At 41.3% G+C, this 25,807-nt stretch overlaps 1 protein-coding gene across 3 annotated transcripts in view; it reads right to left on the bottom strand.

Moving 5' to 3' along the window:
• Nucleotides 1–1,202: 1,202 nt before the first annotated feature.
• The window catches only part of NUDT14 (nudix hydrolase 14), an 81,511-nt gene continuing 56,906 nt past the window's right edge, over nt 1,203–25,807 (bottom strand). For all 3 annotated transcript variants that reach the window (XM_045015320.1, XM_045015318.1, XM_045015321.1), the window contains 3 exons: nt 23,820–23,884; nt 19,474–19,711; nt 1,203–3,094 (listed from right to left, as the gene is read on the bottom strand). In XM_045015320.1, the coding sequence (XP_044871255.1) occupies nt 2,854–3,094; nt 19,474–19,711; nt 23,820–23,884 (544 nt within the window). In that variant the 3' untranslated portion in view covers nt 1,203–2,853. The remainder of the gene's footprint in view (nt 3,095–19,473; nt 19,712–23,819; nt 23,885–25,807) is intronic.

The raw sequence follows: 25,807 nt of genomic DNA, 5'->3' as shown, positions 1-25,807 counted from the left end.
TTTAGTTATGAAAAGCAACTCTCTCAACAATTGGATGCAACATATATATCCAGTAACAAGTCCAGTTACTGTAAGTGTATGTTAAGCCTAAGACTTGCCATGCAACCATCACCAAAGTGGCTGAGTTATCTGATCCAACTTATTTGTCAGTATTGGTTAAAGTAAAAGGCTTATTCAACATTTATTAAAATTGAGAGAAAACTTTAGTAAATACATTCATTTTCAGGTGGATGCAATGAACAGCTTGCTAAGATGTTGGTTTACAATATCTTTACTTTCATGCAGAAACTATTAATTTGCATAAAACTTACAGCCTCTGGATTCATGGCCACTCTAGATTCTTTATAGTCTTTGGTTTGTTGACTTTTCTTTTTCCATTTTCACATAATAGGCTCTTTTTAAAAGTCCTTAATACACAAGTTCAATTTCCTGAGCAATCACATTAACCAATAAAGCACCTGAGGCTACAATTCAAGAAGCTCTATGCATCTTTTACAGCCTGAGTTCATATGGTGACGTTATCAATGATCAAAACAGTGCACATCCTTTTGCTGTTGTCTTTGCAAAAAACAACACTCCCAGCATCGATCCAATGAGATGAATGAAAAATGGAACGAGGAAGGAGAGTCAAATCTCAGTAGAAAGCAGCTGCTCACCTCTCAGGTCAAAGCAGAATCTGATGTGAAACTGAAGACCAGCAATGAAGACTGAGAGACTTGGCTAGGAGATCAAAGCCCAAGTACTCTGATTGCCACATGGGTATATGGCAAGTAGTATAGAAGTAGTATTATAGCGGTGGCAATGAATGGCGTTATAGCTAAGGCTGTGTCAGCATTTCTCTTATAAGGCCCAGATCCAACTCTTTTTGAAGTCAATAGAAAGGATGCCACTGATTTCACTGGGAATCAGATATGGTTCTAAATCATATTTTTCACGGGGTTGTAATTTGGCCACACAAATTGCTGTCATCTGATGCTTGGAAAACAGGCTAATGCACCTTGGATTAAACATTTTTGAGAGAAGGTTTAGAAAAAATATTTTGTCTGTGCATAAAGTTAATAAATAAAAGTGATTTTGTACAGTTTCCCTCTCTTACATCCTTGTGCTTGCATTTTTGTATTTTAAAATATTTTGCAGGCCACTGTATTATATGCTGTAAACAAGACCCTTCTGACATTTTGCACACACTTTTTACAAGAGTATTTTCAGATGTACATATATTTATTAGTAGTATTAGCTCCACATTACACAGATCAACAGGCTATTGTGTAATAACTCTGAAGGAATCAAATACACATTGTGGTGACAGCAGTCTGTATAAAAGGCATTAAAATCTATATCAGGTACAATAATTATTTATATTACAGTAGTACCTAGTTGCCGCAACTGAGACCAAGCCCAATTGTGCTACGCAATCTACAGATTCATAGAAGGATGAATGCCCTGAGGAGCTTACAATTTAAAATATGAAAAGGCAGACGAAGTGAATCTAGTGCTCATGACAAGTCCAGGAACCCAAGTCCTCTGTTGATCCACAGAACAGCTACAACACAGGCAGCAACGATACAAATGTGCTTTCACCCTAATGAGGTTAGACTTACCTCTAGGGACAAGTGGATAGTTCATTCTCCATGACCTCTCAAAACTTAAGCTCTCTTCTATGACAGCCAGCAATGCTGCCAGTAAATACCAACACCAATGGTAACTTCTGTGATTTAGACACCTATTTAGAATGGAACTAGTGCCACCAGCTTACTTCACATCAGTCACTGGGTACAATTACTCACTACTAGTCTGCAATGCATTTGAACCAGTTAACTTATATGCACAAGGTTGCACATCCTACTGCAAGTCTTCACAGAATGTCATTCCCTTCTCGTCTATCTAGCACACATAATATTACTATGGTAATTAATGTTAGAGTGAATAACAAGAATTGATGCACAATCAAGTGGCAAGATTTGAGTCTCTTCCATTCATGCACTTAGCACATTTACATGACAACTGGTCTACATCAGATCTATGATAGAACAGATATTTTATAATCATATCCATCTGTATTAAGAGATAGGATACATGCACACAGCTCCCACTGACTTCAATGGGAATTGAGCATTAAGGGTAAAATTTGCCCCTAAGTAATCCAGTGATTATCCCTAAAACAAATAAGGAAGCATTTGTACCAATATTAACTCAGACATTTTTAGATATTTGAAAATGAACACCATTAAGGTCATTTGCAAATGTCTCACTTTGTGCATGCTTATGAAATAAAACATCATCATATTTAGAAATATATGACATTTCTTCCCATTGGGCCTGTGCCCGAGGGAGCAGTTCTCTCTGTGGCAGTGTGTACAAAGGGTTGGGAATTTGGGCAGGTAAGTCTGTGACTACCCAGGTCTACTGGCCAAAACCCTGTTTGTAGGGATAGCAGCAAATACTACAGTGGAGAAGCAGCCATCAGTACTATAGGTCAGACTGCGGTAGCAGCTACACTGTTGCTCTGTGGCTTTGAGGGATGGTGGTAAAGGATTTCCACCAAAACAGAGATCCATTGCACAAAACATATTTACTACGCTTTGTACAGGGGACCAAGATTTGGCCCTGATACTTAGGGTGAAATCCCAGCCCCACTGAAGTCAATGGGAGTTTTGCGATGGATTTCACTGGGGCCAGGATTTCACACTACATTTTAATTTTAAAAACCAGAGAGATTCTATCTGTGATCAGTTTTTTTGTATGCATCTCCCCCTCTTGCTTCAATGATGAAGTTTTCTCTACCCATATCTCAGTGATCCATAGAACAAACAGGAAGGCATTCGTCAAGTTAGAAAATCATGGTGCTCATTTTTATTTTTCGAGCAGCTTCAGGGCAACATTGCTTTGGAACCACATGAAGCTGAAGATAACGCCCATTGTCTTAGGGAAATGCTCATCAAAAGCAAATTTCATTGAGTCCTGTAAAGGTACTTCTACAACTTCAATCAGCTCTCCCTCTTCAGGCTGGCCTCCACCTTCTCCAGTTTTCATCTGATCTGTTACCTCTGCATAAAATAAGGTTTGCTTAGAACCTGTCACGCCAACTCCGGACCTGGGGAAAAAAAACAGAAGAGGAAAAACTTCACATGTATTTAAGAAAAATGTTATTTTGTACCTAGGAAACTGGGACCCTGGTCCTCAATTATTGCCCCTGAGCAATACCAAAATAAAAATAATTCATTATTAATTAATGTTAAGTATTCAAAGTGACAATGTAGAACCTCTTTTTATTCATAAAAAGTTAACTAAAATTGTCATGCAGAAATTAGTGCACTTTTGAATTCAGTTCCACTTTAGCACAGATATGTCTACAACTACATTCTGTGGCTGCACTGAATGTTTATTTTAAAAGGAGTTATAATTGATATAACAAATGGAAGATTCTTCAATTGACTTCAGTGGGAGTTGGTTTGGGCCCTCATCTGTAGAAACCTGCAAACAATAGGGTGAAGCTCCCCAGGGTATTTGAATGTTACATTTGTTTACTTATTTTTATAAGAAATTTTAGATTTCTGATGCTTAAGAAGATTAGGTCTATTCACAGCTGGAGTCCTCTATTCACATACTGGATAGGTGCAAGAATGGAGTGACAGTGTGAGATGCTTTTCTCCACCTGCCTAACCCTTTTGCCTTGACCCACATGGACCACCCTAAGAATGAATGCATCTGAAGTAATTCAGCCTCTCAGCTAAATTTGTTATCATGGATTTACTATAGGATATCTTAGATTATGCAGTCTTTCTTCAGATAGACCACTTGCTGTGTGTTATACTTCTTATTTGTTAATCCTCTATTTCTTAAGAACTATTTCATTTAGATTTTTTTAAAAATAAGATTTAAGTACATAATCCACTCACTTGGTCCTTCCAGGAAAATAGTCACATTGCAATTGCAACTTCTGCATTTCCTGTGATAACAAATGACTTTTAAGGCATAGTGGGGCTCTGGATCAGGCCATGAATGCTGAAGAATTATCCTCAATATTATTGTACATAGGATTCAAAGATTTGTAGTAGATTAAAAATTATTTATTCAATTCATATAGTTTTATTATAGTTCTAATAAAATAAAAATCTTATAGCATATAAACCCTTTTTTACTTAATCTCTAGATAAGTAAATCTCCCAGTTAATCCAAGGTAAATCATATCCCCAGCAGGAATTCAAGCCAGGCTCTATTCTTTCAATCTTCTAAAACAAATCTAATTATTTTGGCTGGACAACTAATATTAATTAATCAGTTTGTTGCTATATCAATATCCACAATCTTTTTTCTTTAGAAAACAGAATTGGGGGTCAACAAGCTGCATTCTCTTCCTAACTCTCCCACTGATGTACTGCGTGACCTTGGGCAAGGCACTTCAGCTGTCTGGGCCTCAGTTTCTGCATCTGTACAAAGTGGACAATGAAACTTACTTATCTTTGTGAAAAGCTTACAAGAGACTAAGGGTTTGGCTACACTTGCAGCTGTGCAGCGCTGGGAGTTACAGCTGTCTTCGTACAGCTGTGTAGGGAAAGCGCTGGAGTGTGGCCACACTGACAGCTACCAGCGCTGCAGTGTGGCCGCATTTGCAGCGGTGTTGGGAGTGGTGCATTATGGGCAGCTATCCCACAGAGCACCTCGTCCCATTTTGGCGCCGTGGGTTGTGGGAAGGGGGCGGAGGGTGCGGGTCATTCTGCTTCCTGTCCCAATGCCCCGTGATGCATCGCTTCACATCCCAGCAATCCCTGTTTTTCCATCCACGTTTTGCGCCATCTTGACTCTCTCAACGGTTTCTGTGCAGCGCAATTTCTGTGGGAAATGGAGCCCGAACTGCTGAGGAGTATGCTGACGAGTCTCACCAGCACATCACATTGGCAGTTGAGCTATTCCTTAAGATCCAAAGTGATGAGGAGTCCGACGATGATAGCGAGTCGCCTGACGTGTATGACACTAAATTGCTTCTGGCATTCACGGAAATGCTCAGCACCGTGGAACGCCGCTTTTGGGCTCGGAAAACAAGCACTGAGTGGTGGGATCACATCGTCATGGAAGTCTGGGATGACGAGCAGTAGCTGCAGAACTTTCGGATGAGAAAAGCCACTTTCATGGGACTGTGTGAGGAGCTCGCCCCCACCCTGTGGTGCAAGGACACGAGATTGAGAGCTGCCCTGCCGATGGAGAAGCGGGTGGCTATTGCAATCTGGAAGCTGGCAACTCCAGACAGCTACCGATCGGTCGGGAACCAGTTTGGAGTGGGAAAGTCAACTGTTGGAATCGTGTTGATGCAAGTTTGCAGGGCCATTAATCGCATCCTGCTAAGAAAAACCGTGACTCTGGAGAACGTGCAGGACATTGTGGATGGCTTTGCACAAATGGGTTTCCCTAACTGTGGAGGGGCGATAGATGGGACACATATTCCTATTCTGGCACCACCCCACCTAGCATCCAAGTACGTTAATCGGAAGGGGTATTTCTCTATGGTTCTCCAGGCGCTTGTGGATCACTGTGGGCATTTCATTGACATTTACACAGGCTGGCCTGGAAAGGTGCATGATGCACGCATCTTTCAGAACACTGGCCTGTTCAGGAAGCTGCAGGCAGGGACTTTTTTCCCAGACCGGAAGATCACAGTAGGGGACGTCGAAATGCCCATTGTGATCCTTGGAGACCCCGCTTATCCGTTAACGCCTTGGCTCATGAAACCGTATACAGGGAAGCTTGACAGGAGCAAAGACCGGTTCAACTACAGGCTGAGCGGGTGCCGAATGACTGTGGAGTGTGCTTTTGGCCATTTAAAGGGGCGCTGGCGATCTCTGTATGGGAAGCTAGACTTGGGGGAAAGCAGCATCCCTGCGGTTATATCCGTGTGCTGTACCCTCCATAATATTTGTGAAGGGAAGGGTAAAAGATTCAGTCAGGCATGGACCTCCGAGGTTCAATGCCTGGAGGATGAATTTGCACAGCCAGAGAGCAGGGCTACTAGAGAGGCCCAGCACAGGGCTGCAAGGATTAGGGATGCCTCGAGGGAGGAATTTGAGGCTCAAAACCAACAGTAATGTTTGGTGCCTTGCACGGGAGTGAAGTGCAGTGGTTACAATGTTAGTAGGAATCTGTTTCCTAAGCTGATTTGTAGTGACTGTTTCTTTACTGGGCTAAGGTATCTTTGACCTTCTGCAATGATAAAGACTGTTTTCAAACCCAAGAATTCATTTATTGAAAAGAAAATAACTTTACTGACAGACACACAACATTTTGGGAACCTAAAAGAGCAGGGGGTGGGGTGGGGAAATGCACAGTCACAGGTTTGAATATGTCCTGTCTGGAGTGCTGTGCAGTGACTGCTGCACTTCAGGATGCCTATACTGCATGGTGATGGGGGTTGAGTGCAGAGGGTAAGGGTCGTAGTTCTCAGGGCTGGTTGGTGAACGTACAGGTGTTGGAGGCAGCTGGTGGTGGTAAGAACCTGGATGCTGGGGAAGGGGGTTTTGAGCTGACATTGGGGCACAAGGGAAAGAGCTTTGGGACGGGGAGGGGGGCCGGCGCGGTAGTGCTCTGCCTGCATGGCTACGAGCGCCTGGATAGAGTCCGCTTGGCGCGCCAGGATGCTTATCAGCTGCTTTGTGCTTTTCTTCCTGGCCGCTGCGTTTTTCTGGCGGATCCTGCTTTCCCTTTCCCTCCAGTCCTGCACTTTTTGATTCTCTGTGACAGAGTGAGCCATAACTGCTTGAAGCATGTCTTCTTTGCTTTTTCGCGGCTTCTTCCGGAGGTTTTGGAGTCTTTGAGCTGTTGATAACACGGGCAGCCGAGATCTCAATGTTGCTTGTGGAAAGGCAAAAAAGGCAACACTTAACAGAGGCAGCATTGTTTATGTCAGACAGTTATTCCCACACAGTGAAGGAGTGTAACAGTCTTCACAATAGCATAATTTTCCCATACCAAAGAGAGCGCACATAACCCACAGGAGCCCCGAAATGGTGAGTAAGGGGGACTGATTGCTTCAGGGCTGTACTGTCCTCGGGGTTTCTGTGTGTTGGGGAAAGCAAACAGCTGCAGGGGGCACCTACACTGAACACTCTCCCAACATTTTCCACAGGAGTTGATCCTGGAAGATATCTCGCTGCTGTGGGTCACCTGGGAAGAGCGGGAGGGTCTTCTACAGCAATGCAGATTCCGCCCTGGCCCCTATGCAGCTTGCCTGTGTGCAGCAATGGTCCCCCCACCCCTCACGGCACAGTGGCGCGGACGCGTTAGCCTGACTGGGACAAGGACCACAGTGGCTCTCTCAATAAACTTGCGCAAGTGCATTGCCCACACTCTGGCTGAAATTTTTGAAGAGATTACCGAGGCCGATTACCACGACGTGATAGACCACATCAATGCGCTATTCCACATCTAGGCATGCATGCATGCAGCCCTAACCCTCCTTCCTCTCCCGAAAAATTTCCATCCTGAAAATAAAAGCCGCTTACCGGGAACCCGCTCCTCTGTTTGTCCTCCACCAAGTACCGGCTGCTGTGACTGGCTACCTTCCTCCTGGCTTGAGAAGAGCTCCTGGCTGCATGCCTCCAGGGACTCCAGGGTGTCTCCCCCCACCCCAGTACCCTCACTCTCGGTTTCCTCCTCCCCCCCCCCGCTCTGAAGTGTCCATCATGGTCCTCGGATTGGCGGTGGGGTGACCCCCAAGTATCGCATCCAGCTCTTTGTAAAAACGTCAGGTCGTGGGGGCAGCGCCGGAGTGGCGGTTTCCCTCGCGGGCTTTGCAATAGGCACTCCGCAGCTCCTTCACTTTAACCCTGCACTGCAGCGCGTCCCGGTCATGGCCCCTTTCCAGCATGGCCTTTGATATCTGCCCATAGGTATCGTAATTCCTACGGCTGGAGCGCAGCTGGGACAGCACAGCTTCCTCCCCCCAAACACTGATGAGGTCCAGCAACTCGCCATTGCTCCATGCTGGGGCTCGTTTGGCGCGTGGAGGCATGGTCACCTGGAAAGATTCACTGATTGCACTCCACACCTGGCTGAGCAAACAGGAAGGGGATTTTTAAAATTCCCAGGGCATTTAAAGGGCGGGTCACCTGAGGTCAGGGCAGTAGAGTTCGAACTGATGAGCAGAGTGGCTGAACAGGCATTCTGGGATACCTCTGAATACCTCTGGAGGCCAATAACAGCGGTTTTGGTGGCCACACTGGCGGAGTAGCGCTGCATCACCAGCGCTGCAGTCGTTATTCCCCAGGCCGAGGTGGAGTACAGCCAGCGCTGTAGCCAGGGAGATATAGCGCTGTATGTGCTTTGCAAGTGTGGACGGTGAGTGAGTTGCAGCGCTGTAAAGCCACCACCAGCACTGCAACTCTCCAGTGTAGCCAAGCCCTAAGATGAAGGGTGCTATGTAAGTATGCAATCTATTCTCTGCTTTCTCTGTGATTGTACTATTCTTCTGATACATTCCTTGGCCAAAAGATAATGTGACCTAGTGGGAGGTAGCAAGAGAAGAAGCTAATGGGCTTCCCCCTTTCTCTCCTGCCTCTTACTGAAGGATGTGACCTGCTTTCTCAGTAAAACTGAATTATTATTTACTGTCTCTAATGACCTGGTTTTTGCAGCCACTGTCCTTAGCATTTGAATCCTATTATGGTGACTAACACTGCAGGCTTGTCAATAAAAAAAGCTATCCAGCACTGACAATGATTCACAGACTTGATGCACCACTAGCACAAGATCAAATGCCTTCTCTGGACTCCCCCCTGCCCTTTGCACCCTTTTCCCTTCTCTAACGGGAAGCTGCTCGGAAGAATAACCCCATCACGCATGCTGCCACTCATCTCAGTTGCAAGTGACGATCCAACTGGCAGAAGACACAATAGAAATGCAGTCTTTGAAAGCAGCAGGATTTACATACTGGGCCCACCACGCTGGTTTAATCACTCTAATCTCATTATAAAAGTAAGGTAGACCCATCTTTCATGAAGTTGCTACCAGCACCCAGTTTTCTAAAGTTGGAATGCCATTTTTTATGCTAATATGTTATCAGTGTTCTCTCTGCTGTAATGACAATGACACACTTTTATATATTTTCTTGGTACTAATAGCAATAATGCACGGCACTAAAAAGCAACACAGGAGATGAATCACTGATTAAGAACAAACAGGGTTATTTCAGAATCCACCACAGGTAAGCCCTTTAAATCCTAGGAGGAGTCCAAGTTATTCTGTAAAGATGCTGGCCCCAGTTTATTCACCTTGTTTCATAGGTGTAGCTGTGGGAGGGAAAGTAAGAGGGTTGTGGGCCACTCCCCTCAAACTGCAAGTCTCGAGCCGGCATGGAATTTGCACCCCCATGCGCAGCCCCATTGGCCTGACTTGAGCTGTCTCCCCAAATACAGAAGTCAAACTATGCCTTGGCTTGCTTTCCACCACTGAGCTCCACCCTGAGCTATCAACTTTTCCCAATCTTACCTCAGTCTGTATAACAAAATCGTAACTTAAAAGACTTATTTGCCATGGAATATTACACTGTTTTTATATCACATTTATTTTAATTCTTGGCCCTCATTTTCCTCTCTCTTTCTATTATCTGTTATCTGTGTTGTTTGTATGAGGGGCACTCTGTTTTTCAGTCTATAAGAGGTGGGGATATTCTTTTTTCTTGCTGTTCTTTATATAGGGTAGGATTTGTTCTTCATCGGTTATTTTTTGAAGAATTGTGTTTTTAATAATTACAAAAGCACACAGAGCCTGGGATTTGGTATTTTTAAGTAGAAACCTAAAGAAATGAAAATAAATGTTGGATTAATTTAGACTGTAAAATTTTCAGGGCAGGGAATGCCCCTTGTTAATCTCTATATGTGCCATGGTAAATTACAGAACTACATAGGTGTTTAATAATAAATGAATAAATACATAATAAAATATTGCTGGTGGCTATCTCGCCTTCTGATCTTGATTTGCTCTCACCTCAACTTGATTTACACAAATTCTTTTTAGGACCACTTCTAGCAATTTGTATCTTATTGTATTTCATCCAAAAAACAACAAGTGGGAAACACAGTTTTGAGTAGAAAAATATATCCCCTTCCCTTTTAACCTGCTTCTGAAGTTCAAGAAACCAAACTGGTGCAGATCTGTGGATAGACAATGAAAGCATTAGATAGATGTAACCTAGTCAGTTTGATATTATGCAAAGGATCAGTCTGCAATCCACCAAGTTTAAAAACATATGACCCTTATATAAAAGACCCTTCCATACAAACTCTCTGCCTTAATTATTTACAGAGTAATCTCTTCCTATGCTACCCATGACCTTTTACTTTTGAAATAGCTGCAGCTGTGGAAATCACTGAGTTCTCCCACCATGTATCTTTTCTTTAGCATAAAAGAAAATTGTTTCCTGAGTCACAGCATCATGAGAGATTCAGTTTCTTGCCACAGGATCTCAAATAGCTTATTGATTTCACGTCAGGATATTATTATTTATATGATACTCCTCCTTAGTACAGTCTGAGCTCAAAATATCAAGACTGTCTGTTATTCTCAAACTTAAATGTTTTTAAATGATGTTTGACCAGGATCTCATATCTTTCCTATACTGTAGTACCTGGAATTGCACACAGTTTGGGTCATATCTTGCCATCTATCTACGCATAGAGTTTGCCACTGAATTGAATGGAACATTTGGGATAAAAAAAAATTAGTGGTAGGATATGGCCACAGCTTCATTGTTTGTTCTTCTATTTATATTCTCTCCATTCCGTTTTAAGACAAGCTTAAATTGCATTTTGAGTTATTAGTTTTAAAATAAAATCTGCCTCCAAATAACAATATAGAAGAACAAAGGGTCTGATAAATACTTTTCACTGCAGTTTATTTTACTCCTCTCTAAGACTTTATATTTGTAAATCTATTTATATATTAATTCAACAGCTCCTCTCACTTTTAAACTGACTAACTTTAAATACTTCGTATAATATTACATTATATTTGGTATAACATTAAATTGACTAAGTTATGCCTAATGCTTTCATTGTTAAACTATAGATCTGTCTCACTTTGGTTTCCAAAAAAGGTCATCTACTTCAGGAAGAGATCAAAAGAGAAAGCAATATATTTTGCTGCACAAAAAGGATCTATTTCCAGTATTTTCCCACTTATTATTTTTTGTCTAGGTTCCCAACCTTTTCTTGCTGCGCCCTCCCATACCAGTAATGGAATCTGTCCACGTCAGGGGTGGCCAACCTGTGGCTCTGGAGCCACATATGGCTCTTCAGAAGTGCGGCTCCTTGTATAGGCACCGACTCCCAGGGCTGGAGCTACAGGCGCCAACTTTCTAATGTGCTGGGGGGTGCTCACTGCTCAACCCCTGGTTCTGCCACAGGCCCTTCCTGCCTCCTCCCCTCAGCCTGCCATGCCCTCGCTCCCCCCCCACCCCGAGCCTCCTACACACCAGGAAACAGCTGATCGGGAGGTGTGGGGAGGGAGGGGGAGGCACTGATCAGCAGGGCTGCCAGTGGGTGGGAGGCGCTGGGAGCGGGGGTGGGAGCTGATGAGCGGCTGACATATTAATGTGGCTCTTTGGCAATGTATACTGGTAAATTCTGGCACCTTCTCAGGCTCAGGTTGGCCATCCCGGCCCATGGCTTCTCTCCCCATCCACCCCCCCATCACTGCACAGTTGGCTCAGCAGAGGAGCTTGGTATGGGGAGGAACTGGGGCTAAAAGCAGAGCTGGCCTGGAGGCAGAGAGGGAATGAGGGCAGAACTGGGCTGGGGCTGGAGCCAAAGCTGGGTTTAGGGTGGAATGGAGCTGTGGCTGGGCCAGATCTGGGCTGGGTGGCGCTCCCTCCCCACCCCCCATAGGGGCTGACCTGGATCCCTCGAACATTCCTCTGTGCCCCCCCTAAGGGGGGCGTGCCCCACAGTTTGGGGACTACTGGTCTAGATGATTTGGCTTTCTTATCTTCTGATTCAGTTAAGTGTCATCTTCTCCTCATGGATCTAGAATCACAGAATATCAGGGTTGGAAGGGACCTCAGGAGGTCATCTAGTCCAACCCCCTGCTCAATTCCCAACTAGGCTAACTGCCCTTTATTAAAACAGATATTCCTGAATATTGACCACTGCCATCTTTTACAATATTTCCAACCTGTCTTGCATCCTCTTGTACTCTCCCTTTCCTTAGAGAACTATCAAAAAATCGCCACCAAAAATGTTTTATTTGCCTTGCTATTTCCTACAGAATTCCCAAATGCAACTCACTGGGGCCTGTTATTTAGAAGCAGTTTTAACTGCCTCTTCTGCTCTGATGAAGTCATAAAGCATTTTAACATTCCCCTTTGAAAATGTATATTAGTCTCAGGGATGTGACCTTCAGCAGTTGTTGGTTTTTTTTTTTATTGGGGGGGGGGAGGGTGAGAGAAAGGGAGGAGGTTCTAGAAAAGAAGGAAAGACTTCTTTAGGTTTCTAGTAATATCAAACTTCAGTCATTAACACTTTCCTGTTATCCTCTTGCATGGTTGTTTGAACTTACTATACAAAATATTCCAATAATTTTGGGGTGCCTTTATTCTCTTTGATATTACGTCTGCCACCTTCCTGCTCTATATACTGTCTATACATTTTTTCTTCTTAGCCTTTTCCTACAATTTCAAATAAAAAAATCGCTTTCCCCATGATCACACAGTGAGCCTCCTAAGAACAGAGATAAAAACTGTATTTATTACTGACACACACGAGCATATATCTTAACTTGCCAAGCACTAACATGCTACACATTTGAAATAAGTGCAAAGTGAGGGGTATACAAAAATTATGAATGCAGGAAACTTGCAATGCTGCAGGATTTATTCTTTTGCTGTATATTACTCTGTAACTTCAAGTTCATAATTCTTTATTCCAATCTAAATAATTTTTGACAATAAAAGTGATATGACACCAAATATGTGTAGAATGTAAGCGACTTGGACTAAAATGAATGCAGTCCCTTAAAATGAGTGCTATATACACAGATACAATATTTTTTGCGGGGGGGCAACCAGTGTGGATGCTTATATGTAATAATGACATTATGTACTTAGGTTGTGTATATCAGTCAACAAGAACCCTGGGAAAACCAAGCATCTCTTCATGGGCTCTTTCTTAACCATCTAAGTAAGTGAACAGCTCTGGATAAAGAGGTGGGTGAAAAGGAACTTTCAGGTTTTCATACATTCCTTTTAGGCTGTGTCTACACTTACGGTGGCATATCGTGTACAGGAGCTATGTGCCGTAGTGAAAGGCAGGCTGTATCTACATTTATCACTGCGGCGTGTCCTGCTGCTGGAACCTCTTCCGGCTGCCTCCCTCTGCCAGAGCCTTTCCCCACCACTGGAGCCTTTCCCCACCACTGGAGGGAAGGGGAAAGGCTCCACCAGCAGGGAGGCAGTGGGACACTACACTGCTAAAAATAATGGTGTAGATGTGGGAAGCGTTGCTTAGGCATGTAGAGCTGCGTAGGGTATATACCTTGGAGGTTCAGGCGTGTAGGGCCTGTGCTCACCTAGACCATTCCCTGTTGAAGCATTTGCAATACTGCACAATAAACGTAAACTGGCTTTGTTAGCAACGATGAGATTCTGCATACAATTTCATTCATAAATCTGGTATGCAGTATATAAAAGCGGAACTACTAACTTTTTCTTAAACAGTGATTCATTTTAATTTTACAATCATTCAAAGTGCTACATGTTCACATTTGAAGCTGGCACACACCGACTTCTTTGTAGTTTAAATGTACGTAATTAATGTGAAGTTCTCTACATGGAACTTATCTATTTATAAAATACAACTTTTATTTGGATGCAGAATCTGGTATGTAGAGAATTCATACTGTCATGTATACAAGCAAATACAGTATCTCAGTGGCCTTTGTACTGCATTCCAAATCTACTCAGACAAATTTTGTGCAATTTCCACTGTAATGTCTTAAGACCTTTATACAGTTTTAATGTTATAAGCAGCAGGTGCAGGAAAGAAAAAGAATAGATGCAATTAACACAAAATTATATTACACAGTACCATCCACAAACAGGTGTACTAGCAGGTGATCTTTCTAATCATAATACATTTTATTGTACCACAGCTATTCACCACAATGCAGTAAGGTAAAAGTGGATTGTATTCATAGGTTACTATGTAGAAGGAAAAATGCCTTTGAAAATACTACAATGCACAATACTAGCTCCATAGGATAAGCGCTGTGTACTTTCTTTCTTTCACACCTTCTATTTACTGTAAATGTTCAAATTTGGGAGGAACGTGGGGTGGGAGCAAACTTGTACCCAGTCCTTAAAGAACATTGTATATGGGGATTCTGATGTAAGGGCCCAGACTTCTGAGACCTTCCAGGAGAAATACGACAGAGGGCATGATGCCAGCAGGTCAATGGGCCTGTGAGCCTTGACAGGACCAGGTTTAGGTCCCATGGGGGAATGGGTTCATAAATTTGAGGGTAAAGTCTCTCTAAGTCCTTGAGGAAGCAAATGGACATTTAGTGTGAAAAGACTGACCTACCATCCACCAGAGGATAGAAGGCTGACATTGCCTCTAGGTGCACCTTGACTGATGAAATGGCTAGGCTCTATTGTTTCAGATGGAGCAAGCAGTCCAGCACAGACTGGAGAGGTGACCGAGTTGGTGAGAGGTGACCGAGTCAGTAAGAGGCCTTTTTGGGATGACCACAGAGAGAAACGCTTCCACTTGGCAAGGTGAGTAGCTCTAGTAGGTTTCCAACTACCTAACAAGACCTGGCAGACTTGTTCTGAACAGGCCAGCTCTGTCAGATTTAACCATGGCATTTCCACACAGTCAGGTGGAGGGCCTTGAGGTTCAGGTGGAGCAATCAGCCTTGATCTTGCGAGATCAGGTCCGGGACGGGAGGGAGTGGAAACAGGATCGCTACTTATAGGGCCAATAACAGGCCGAATCAGTGTTGATGCGGCCATGTAGGGGCTATAAGAATAACCCTTGCTTTGTCTAGCTTGGCTTTCAGTAGGACCTTGTACACGTTTTCCCCTCCCATTCCTCTTGTGTACAACAGGTGCTTTGCCTATGGGAGTAGGAAGGCAACTGTTGAGTGAGCCTGGGCTGCAACTGCATAGCGAGCAAAACTGCTGACATTTCCTGTTCTGCGGTCTACAAGGGGACACTCCCACCTCTGGGAAGATGGATCTGGTTATGTTACGAAGGGACCACTCATGGTGAGAAGAGAAAGATCGGCTGAAATGATCTGCCAAAGTGTTCCAGACTCCCAGAAGGTGAGAAGCTCACCGACGTGGGCTTGCCACAGGAGGCACTGGCTTTGAAGCCCGGAGACCAGGGCCTGCCAGGCCCCAGAGACAGAGGATGCCCTCTAAACAAATGTGAGGGTCCAACTATTTAGACAACTACTAAAAAAAATAAACAGAAGGCAACAAAACTTGAAAAGAAAGGAGGGAATAACAAGAACCACTCATGAACACCTGGCTGAAGCAAGAAAAGCTGTTCCAGTGATCATCACAGGCTGTAAGAAGGAACTAAGAGGGTGTAGGGCCAGCCAGGCCCCTTATACCAGCGCATGAGCATGCAGCACTATAGGATGTTAGAGGCAGCCCGACGGATACCATTGAGGGAAAAAAATCTCCAGTGACTGCATGCGGTGCATGCACACACCTATGATGGAAAGGACATGAGCAAGCATTCGAAGAAGAACAATCAGTACTTTTTATCTTGTTCTGCTCAATTATTTAAATCTAAAGCACTTTACAAATATTCTTGGTGAAGACTTTGAAAATGTTAGAACTCACGGGAGTGCTAGAAGTTAATAGATACCTTGCAATCAGGAAGAAAAATTCCATTATTTTTTCTTCAGTGCAATAAAACAAGCCTTCAGCATGGCACTGCGGATGTTGAAGCCTAAAAAGCTAGTTCACAGGTGAACTTCATACAAGTTCAAGTTTGAACCATAGCCAACCACCTGGGGACCGGGAGGAAACTCGTCACCATCTAATAAAAGGCAAAACACAAAAGACCTGGTCACTCATAGGATCAGAAAAACTGGGTTGTTTTTTTATAAGATGATAATCATACTGCTTTTTGCTGCATCCAATGGAATATACGTCTTATTCTCTTACACGCCTCTAAAGTGCTTAACACAATGATGGAGCTATAAATAATGACACATAAAAACACTATGTTAAAATAACATTTTTAAGTTGCAAAGCCAAGCACTCAAAAATTAGTAAATAAGTGGGATGAGACACTTTGTGAGTGGGTTTCATAGATACCTGCTATCTGCAGAGGAATGGTGAAACTCAGAAATCATGGATTTCATTCAAGGCTCTGAAGGGGACTGTATTCTAGTGCTCCAAAGTAGTGGGGTGCTAAATTTCTCAAAGAAGAGGGCACCAGAATTTTTTTTAACATAGTCAAAACAACGTATGTTTCACTAGCCTGGTTTTCAGAAACCATTTTGGCTTGGGGGGAGGGGGGGGAAATCAGCCTGAGGCAGACACTCAGCATATAAAATTTCAGCCCAAATGCTTAAAGTTTGACAAAATTATAAGCAACCGAAAACAGAATCTTTATAATAGGAACTGTCGGGCAGTCTTAATAATATGTGGGGCTACCAGCCCCAACTATAATACTCAGATAGCATAAAGCGAGTCTGATTATGCAAGCTGCCCTGAGTAAGAGATGATACATAACTGCAAAGCCCCCAGAGCAGACCAGACAACAAATTATGTCTCTAAGAGCCATAATTCACTTCCTGTTACACTCATGCTCCTGGACTACAACAACAGATTACTTTCTCCTCTGTTCTGTATCAGCTGTGATGGTCAGCATATCAGGAGGGGCAGAGTAAAGGCTCTGCTCACAACCTCCCCCGCAATCCCCTCCCACCTGTGCAAGTGTAGGAAGCCTAGGCAGGGGACTGAGGTTAAAACTTTATAACCTCTGACTGCCTATGGAGGCTCATAGGGCAAGCTGCAGTCTCACCCCCAATAGCTGTCATACTGTTGAGTAAGAAGGTGTCACTCTTGCATAGTCACTTTTCTAGTCATAACTTTAAAATGTTCCTAATTTTATTGTACTAAAACAGTGGTTTCACTTATGAAAACAAACAAAAACTAGATTAGATTACTGTTCACTACTTAAATTCAAACTTCCACAGGAAGGAAATTCAGAATGAGCACTGACATGCGACTTTTTACTCTATGTCCAGACACCTTCCTCTTAGTTCACATCAGGCTGATTTCACAAGTGCATGCCTGTTGAGATGCTTCCCAGGAACAAAGCAGTGGGGTCTGAAAATGCAAAGCTGTACAATGTGAAGAACACTGCAAAATACTGACCTGAAATATCGGGTCAATAAATACTTAATGGAAAAATTGTTATATAGATCACTGAGATGCTAGACTATAATAATGGATCTGATTAATGTACTATATGTTAACCCAGAAATCACTGAAAGAACACATACTAGCCATTATAAAGTCTTATGTCAGCATTTTGTATTGGCTATTAGAGGGTTGATAAAGATACTATCTAGAATGCATTTCAGCAATCTGAAGAACAGCTATTTTTTCAAACACCGATATTGGTATGCTCAATGTTCTCCCCACTTCCTCCGGAAGTAACTCCATGTCCCTGACAGAGGGGACCAATTCTCACATTCTGCCTTTACACCCAATACTCAAGGCTCATGTTGGGCCACCACGCTGCAAGCTGAGGAAGAGTGAACAGGACCCAGACATGAATGATGCAAAAGCCCTTCTCCCCAACAGGAGCTGAACATATTCCTTTTAAGGGAGCAAGAACACAGGATTTGGAATCAACTCTGTCTCCCAAGTGGCAGTGCAGAGTTATAAAAAGTCCAACAACAGGTGAGTTTTTAACTGAAACAAACCACCAATACCCTATTTCAAGGTGCAAAATAAATGCCAGAAAAATATCATCTTTAGGGCCACAATCCTGCATTTTGATTTACAAAAGTGAATCACTCCACCTGCCTGGAGCCCCACTTGGTGGACCTCCACACAGGCTAACTGCTGTGCCCATAAGCACCACAGTGTAGGACAGGGGCCTTAAAGATTAATCACCACCTATTTGGGAGTCACACTGCAAGTAAAACCTGGGCAACTCAACTAAAAAAAAAAATCTGTAAAATTAAAAGAAATTTGTTAACAGAGAATGTATGTTGTTTCAGCTAAATGTGAATTCTTACTATTGAGTCATAAACCCTAAAAATAGAGGGTTTACAATGGAAATAGGGTCACAACTTTTTTTTAAAAAAAGATTTGTTTAGATATCTGTATTGGTACAGCACATCAGTGTCACACAAAATACAAAATACTATGAACAGCTTTTGTTAATTCTAGAAAGCACTGTTTCTTTCAGTAGAAAAAACCCCTAACTGAACTTCAAGGAGTTGCAAGAGACAACTCCTGTGATTCACCCCTCACACACTCCCTCCATCAGAAGCGTTGCTTGTTAATCCATCAGGAAATAACATTTGTCAGGATAGACAGCTGTGGATTTGTATTCAATTCTCAAATTAAAAACCAATGACAGGGTCTAGTTCAATAGAGCTGTCAAGTAAAAATGAAGTAAGTAAAAAACCTGCAGCCATTCTCTTGTACATGTATTTTGGATAATGGTAACAGATGCCTTTAACAATGCTACAGCCTGGTTGGGAGATATAATGGCAATAAGGCTGTGAAAACATTTTCTTCTGAAAGTATTTAATTCTTGACATTTCTTTAATTCTAAACAGCACAAATATATTCTCTTATTTCTGATGTAATCTAGTAAAATATTTTACAATGAAATTAAAAACACATGTAAAAATGTTCATAACAGCACCAGCAATAAAGTGATATAAAATGTATCCTAATACATATTTCATATAAGCTTCAGTTATGGCTCTGATCCTGCAAACAGATCCAGTGGCACAAACCCTCATGTTGGGGTCCCATCGCTGTAGGCTCAGAGCCCATGTTGTGCAGCTCAGTTTTTAATTAGAATAAAGGAAAGCAGAGATGGAAAAGATCTAATACAATAGGTCTGCTAGCCTATCATCCTGTGAGTATAGGATTGTTTCTTACAATACACTTTCTAGCACTTCAACCACTCAACATTTAAGAGCCCCAAGCAATGGGTTTTCCACCAATTCCCTGGAGGTTCTCTATTCCCCAGTCTAATAGTTTTTACTAGCCCAATTTTCTTCAGTTTGAATTTCATCTCATTAATCTCAGTTTATAGCCCTTTATAGCTCCCTAAATAATAATTCTTCTTTCTTGGTGTTTACACCCTTAAGCAATCGTGGATGGCTGTTTCTCCCAGCTCATTGATTTGGCAAGGAAATTAATTTACCCCTAAGCTATTCTAACAATTGTCATTTGAAAAAGATTAAATACAAAGCATCAACTTGGCTGCTGTTTACCTGTACGAAGTGATTCTCTTCAGGTTTGTAATGGGAACGTCATAACCACACTCTTCTAAGACTTCGTTGCATGCAATTTCCTCCAAAGAAAGTTCTGGCTTGTCTACTATGCCAGCGCAGAGTTCATAGGTCACGCCTTCTGTAGCTGGTAAGGGATCCAATAGAGGACACCAGCTATCCTGATCTTTACTTTGAAAATCTTGAGGATGGTGCCGTTCCATTTCACACATGTAAACAGCTAAAAAAAATGCAAAAGAAAAAAACAACTGTGCTTGGAAAAGTCTATTATTGCCATACCATTTCAAGTGGCATAAAAAGACCCCTTACTCCAAGTGAATTTCACCATGCAATTTATAACAAATCCAACTAATTGCATTGGTGTGTGTGCAAAAAAATAATCACATTAAGACACAACATTTGCACATTATCACTTTTACACACAAATGATGGGTTTTGTGTGGATAAATTCTATGATTTGCATACCAAAGTGACAGGCCACAATAACTACCCACATAAGCAACTGGAGCATGCAATATTTCACACCTTTTGAAAATCTGTTTCCACAATGTATCATAAAGGTACACAAGTGCTAGGAGATGTGGGTATTTGAAACTGCTTAATTGTGAAGCATTTACTACTGATGGGGCAATTTTTAGTAAAAATGAGAAAAAATGAAATAGCAATGGAATTTTTGTTTTCTATTTCATTTCTGTGAAATGGTCCTTTGAACATTAGTTCTGCTTATATTGATATGGAAGTCTCGTACATGCTACCAAAACTAAGTGCAGCTGGTTGAACCCAAAAATCTATTGTTCAAAACAAATTTCCATTTGTTGGCCAATGTAGATATCAGGGTTTATTTTAATCTATGCATTTATGTCTGCTGGAAAGTTGGTCTGTACATTTTGTACCATGTGCACAATGATGAATCTTTCAGCCTGTCAACTCAGCTGTTATTTGGACAGGGTTATGAAAAGCATGTATGTTTGTTTGAAAAATCCTCTTTTGAACATATAGTTCCTTGCACAGATTCTTGAATGGAATTTGCAAAGGACCTTTTGCATTAATCTAGAAACAGCTGTCACTGTAATACACTCCTAAAGGAAATACTAATTCTACAGTCTTTAGTCAAAACTCTCACTGATCTCAGTGGACATTTTTCCTAAGTAAAGCCTGCAAGATTGGGTCCTAAAACACAGAGAAGCACTACCAAAAATATAGAGCCATTCAAACTTTCTTTTACAGATGTAGCTCCATTTGCTTCTTCTTTGCAAAGTTTCCCATTTTCACCCCCTTTCTTTTATTAACAAATTTGATACTAATATAGGAAAAACATGATATTTAAATGTTATAAAATATCCATCATGAAAACTGTTACTTTATTTAATAATCTGATATCCAGCATGAAAACTGCTGTTTTATCTAATAATCTGTGACAGTTATTATACCTTAATAATGGTCCAATGTTTCATTGTCCCTTTTTATCTTTGGTTATAAAGGAATATTACTCCCAAAGAAGTAGCCCACTACTGAGGGTACTTGGCTTAAGTCAAGGAGATCCTGAAGACACATCCTTAACTGGTGTAAACTGCCATAGCTCCAAGAGGTATGACAATTTACCCGAGCTGAGGATCTGGCTTTATTTGTTGGATCTTACTGAGCAAATCTGGGGGAATTTTTAATGTGTTTGCTCCAACATCCAAAAGCTGAGTTTGAGTCAGATGGTAAGTATGGGAAAATATCCAAAATGTTTCTTTCTTTAATTGGGAAAATGCCATGACATGGTTAGTGAGGTCAGTTTTCACCAGCCTTGACTTCAGACAAGGCAGCTCCGATACACACAACCACAGTTCAGCTCAGAATTACTCTAACAAATTTCACAGGTCCATGACGTGCTTTTCATGGCAGTATATTTGGTAGGGCCCTAATCATGAATCTTGATTAATGATCCAGCATGTAAGCAAGATTTGTGGATTCTCAGAGTGGAAAGTCCTAACTATGTGAGTTCCTTCCAGTGCAGCCGCGGCACAGGGAAGAGAGCTGAACTGCCTTAGTCAAACCAGGTGATATTGTTACCCAAAACAAGCCCGTTCAAGTAACTGAAACAAAAGGTTTGCTTGCTCTCCAAGGAAAAAGAGGGGGGAGTCAGCAGTACAGATTTGCAGAGGCTTCTGGAATTTAGCAGATTAGGGAGGGAACTGGTTGCTGTTTAAACTTTTGATTTCTTTTTGTTTTCACCAATTGTTTTGGGAGCCCTAAGAGGTAAAATCTGGCTGGTGACAAGCCTTGGGTGCTATGTATTTTGAGTCACTGGAACAGCAAATACATACAACCCACTGAAAGGTTGTTATACGTTAACTTGAAAATCCCATGGTGTATGTTTAGTGCTACTAACCCAAGTCTTCTCCAGTTACGTACTGTTTAATTGTATTTGGAAAGATGTGGTCGGTTGACTATCAAATTAATGATATCTAGAGTCTATCTCAATGGGGCATCTGTAAGGGACTAAAGTGGAAACCACTGCAGCATTCTTTTTGATTTTCATTTTAACAGAAGAGTCAATTAGTCCTACCCTCTCGTCTGTCTGAGGAGGGGCAGACACATGTATACAACTGTCACACTTGTAGTAGACACACGTAGTGATTTAAACTGCTGCTGATCATTCACAAATTCTCAAATATCTATAGAAACGTGCCCTTCCCCTATCCTCTTTCTGATGGGATTCTGACAGGGGAGCAAATAGGACACACACAGAGAATCCTCACTTAATTTATGCATTTTTACAGACAGCATGGCAGATCATCCCCCGGCAATGGAAATCTAATCCTATCTCATATACGCTGGTGGGAGTGGGTATGAGCAGTAGCTGCACTGGAACGTTTGACTGCCCATTTGCCAGCCATTCCGAGCACATTCAGGGCCCTCTCTGATCTCTGTGAGACCACGCCCTCTAGAGTGAGCAGAATCTGACATTTCCACGGAGATAGCACACTGGAGGTATCCAATTAGCCAGAACACTTACAGTATTCCATTTATTCAGTTTTCTCTATTCCATTTGCTTATGGACCAACCTAATTTCATATTATCTAGCAGTTTAATGTGTTTCTCTTGTCTTGAGAAATTCATCCTGAAAAGAATCTATTTTATTACACTATTTTATTTGCAAAAATAATGAACTTTATTATGCATTAGACCTGATTCTAAGACAAAATGTGTCCAGCTCTGTCTTGCATAGTATTAAAAGGGTAATGTGTGCATTGAGCCTTGTGCCCTCTGCACAGGAGTGAATTTCGTAAAGTCATTTGAAAAAAAAGCATCTTGAAAGATATTTGCAGTTACAGCCGCCTAAGAATGCCATACTAGCCATACTGGCAGTTTCTATTTGGTTGCAAATAAAAGACATAAGGATTTTAAATAAGCATATAAATAAATCCTATTCCTTACAATAGGCAACAGAGTGCTGAATGAAAACATGAGCTACAAGTTACAATATTGTTGCATTACACTGAACTGCCTGTCAATTACTATAGGCAAGTGCGGATGGTAAGACACTGCACCAGAAAGTTTCCAATGACATCTACCAGAATGGTCTTGAAACAGTCTCTTAGCAACAGAGATAAAAAGAGAAATATCTTTTAGATTCTCTCTCTCTCTCTTTTTTTTTTTTTTGGTTAAAACCAACATGCTGAGGAAAAAATACATCTTCTTTTTAATCTCCAAAAAAATAAATATTGTCAGAAGTGATAACAATTGACACAAAAATGCTAAAAATAATTTAAATAGATTCTTTCTTAAGGTATCAACACCTCTTACAAGTAAGAGAGCCAATAATCTACCTATTACATTGCAGTATACAATAAAGCAAAAATATATTTGTGCATAGTGTATCAATATTCCCTAATTTTGAGGTTTGTTTTAAATTCCCAAGTATATATTGCCTCACATTAGATAAGATTATATTTTTTTAAAATAAGGAACATAAAACAATGATTCAGGGCATAAGCCATCTGCTAATTACCATAGGTCAAGAAGAAACTTCCTAAAGGAGCAGCTTATTCCATAATTGCTCACTACAGGGCTGCTTGCAACTTCCCCTGAAGCATGGCAGTAGCTAAAGCCAAAGACAGACTAATGGACTATCTGGATCACTGGTTTCATCTAGTAAGGCAATTCCTATTCTGTGGAATTCTGATCTAGTGAATAGAGTGGGCTATAGTACAAAGGAATAGAATATGGAACAAAGATTTTATCACCACAACTATCCGTACACCCCCAACTTTTAACTGCTAAACCCTTAATAGCTTGCTTCACTTGAGAGCAAAAGTAAAGCTAAAGGAGAGGATTACCTGGGCGGAACTGCTTCACCACAACAAAGCATTGCCGAGAGGAATTAAATATCAGGATTGAGACACTAAGGAAGAGGGGGAAAAAACAGATCAATGCACTCTGAATAAACCAGTATGGATTAATGCAGTATTATTAACCTTACATCCCATGAATTTTATTTTTAACTATATAGACATGTATGATGTTCAATGCAAGGGCCTGATCCAAAATCCATTGATTTCAGTGGATTGAGAATCAGGCCCAAAACCACAGGTGACTTTATCCACTCTTAAGTCACTTTGCAGAAAAAAAATAAAATAAAAAAGACCAAGAATACAGTTATTAATTATAACAGCCTGAAGAGCTTCCAAAATCAAGTTATTTCTGATATCAGGGACAGATATAGGCTGTAAACCTGGAGTCAAATCTTCATGTGTGCACCCTAGCACTTGCAAGGAGCCTCACTGAAGTCAAGGACTAAAAAGTCTGCCTGCTGCTTGGGACCACTTGCTTGTCTATGGCTTTAAAACAGACACCATTAACCTGAAATCTAGTTATTTGAAAAATCAAGTTATAAATCATTTCAGCTACTACCATTTTTTTGTGGTTTCACAAATTATTTAAAGATTTTTTTCTCCCCTGTTTCTATATGAAAGCCTCACATACAACTGACTAACTCACCATACTGGGGAAACAAACTGACTCTTCACAGAGTACCGAAAAAGTAGAGAATTCTTTTTCTCTCTCTACTATAATGGAAAGAAATTAATCTTAGGTTTTATTTGTAACACACGACAAGTTAACATTTTCAGATGAAAGTGTGATTGCTAATTGATGTCCCTTTAAAACTCACAAAAGCAAGTTTATACCACTCTCATCATCATAGTGTCAGCCCTTCATTTGCAATGCCAAGGTGCAGTACATATCACTGGAAAGATAATTTATTATTCAATGAATCATACAGTTCTTCAATCCAGTGGGTTAAGTTAATGATGGAATATTTGCAGTCAAGTATTCAACAATATTTGAAACGCAATTATGATAGTAAATCCATAGTAAAAATGTACATACAAACACACACTTGCTACTGGTTTTTTTTTTTTAAACAACTACTAGGAATATAAATAACCAAGATACAAAATCTTTATGAAACTTTAGCAATATTTTAAATTCCATCTTATGTCAAGACCAAGTTATCCATATAGAAATCTATTTTAAACTAGAGCCTATTGTACATATTGGGGCACTAGATGCTGGAATCTGGCTGACCCCTATGCAGGGACAAAAACAACTCCTCACCCACACCGATTTTAATCCCATTTGGAAAGATAACATAACTCCAGCAACTAATGCACACCTCCAAATCTACAATGTTGTGCAAAAAAAGAAAAAAAATGTGCCCTATACTCCCAGTCATGAAGTCCAAACCTGGGCAAAGTGTACCTTTGTCACTGCCCAGTCCGTAAATGGGCAAACCCATGTGAAACATGCTAACACCTATAGTGCAACCATAATATAAACACACATTTACAGGACATAAGTGGAAATGTTCAGCTGTCATTGGAGAAAGTTGATAGTAGGCCTGCCGCCAGCGAGTGCTGCTGCTCCCATTAGAAACCTGTTGGATACTGATGGCTCCTGCCCCAGATGTCATTTGCAGGGTAATTTAAACTGAGGGACACCGCTTTTTTGTGCTACTGTCCATGACTGGATTTTTTTTTTCTGTTTACAGATAGAGATTCTCTCTTTGGTTGAATATTAGGCTATTAGTCAAATATTGTGTAAAGACAGAAGGACTGAATTTAAGTCTGAAGCTGTAAAAGATTTCAGTTTGCTGGACTGCAGTATATTATGTGATCTTCCACAGCATTGTTCTTTGACCATTTTCAATTTCTCTTTCTTTTTTTGGATACTATTCTGTCCGTATAAGAGTAATTTTTTTGTTTGTTGCTCTATTAAACTTCTGTGATAGACTGTACCTCAAAATAGCACCCTAAACCCCAATATT

Source organism: Mauremys mutica, chromosome 4 (assembly GCF_020497125.1).
Source record: "Mauremys mutica isolate MM-2020 ecotype Southern chromosome 4, ASM2049712v1, whole genome shotgun sequence".
Lineage (NCBI taxonomy): Eukaryota > Metazoa > Chordata > Testudines > Geoemydidae > Mauremys > Mauremys mutica.
This window is presented reverse-complemented; position numbering and strand designations above follow the sequence as displayed.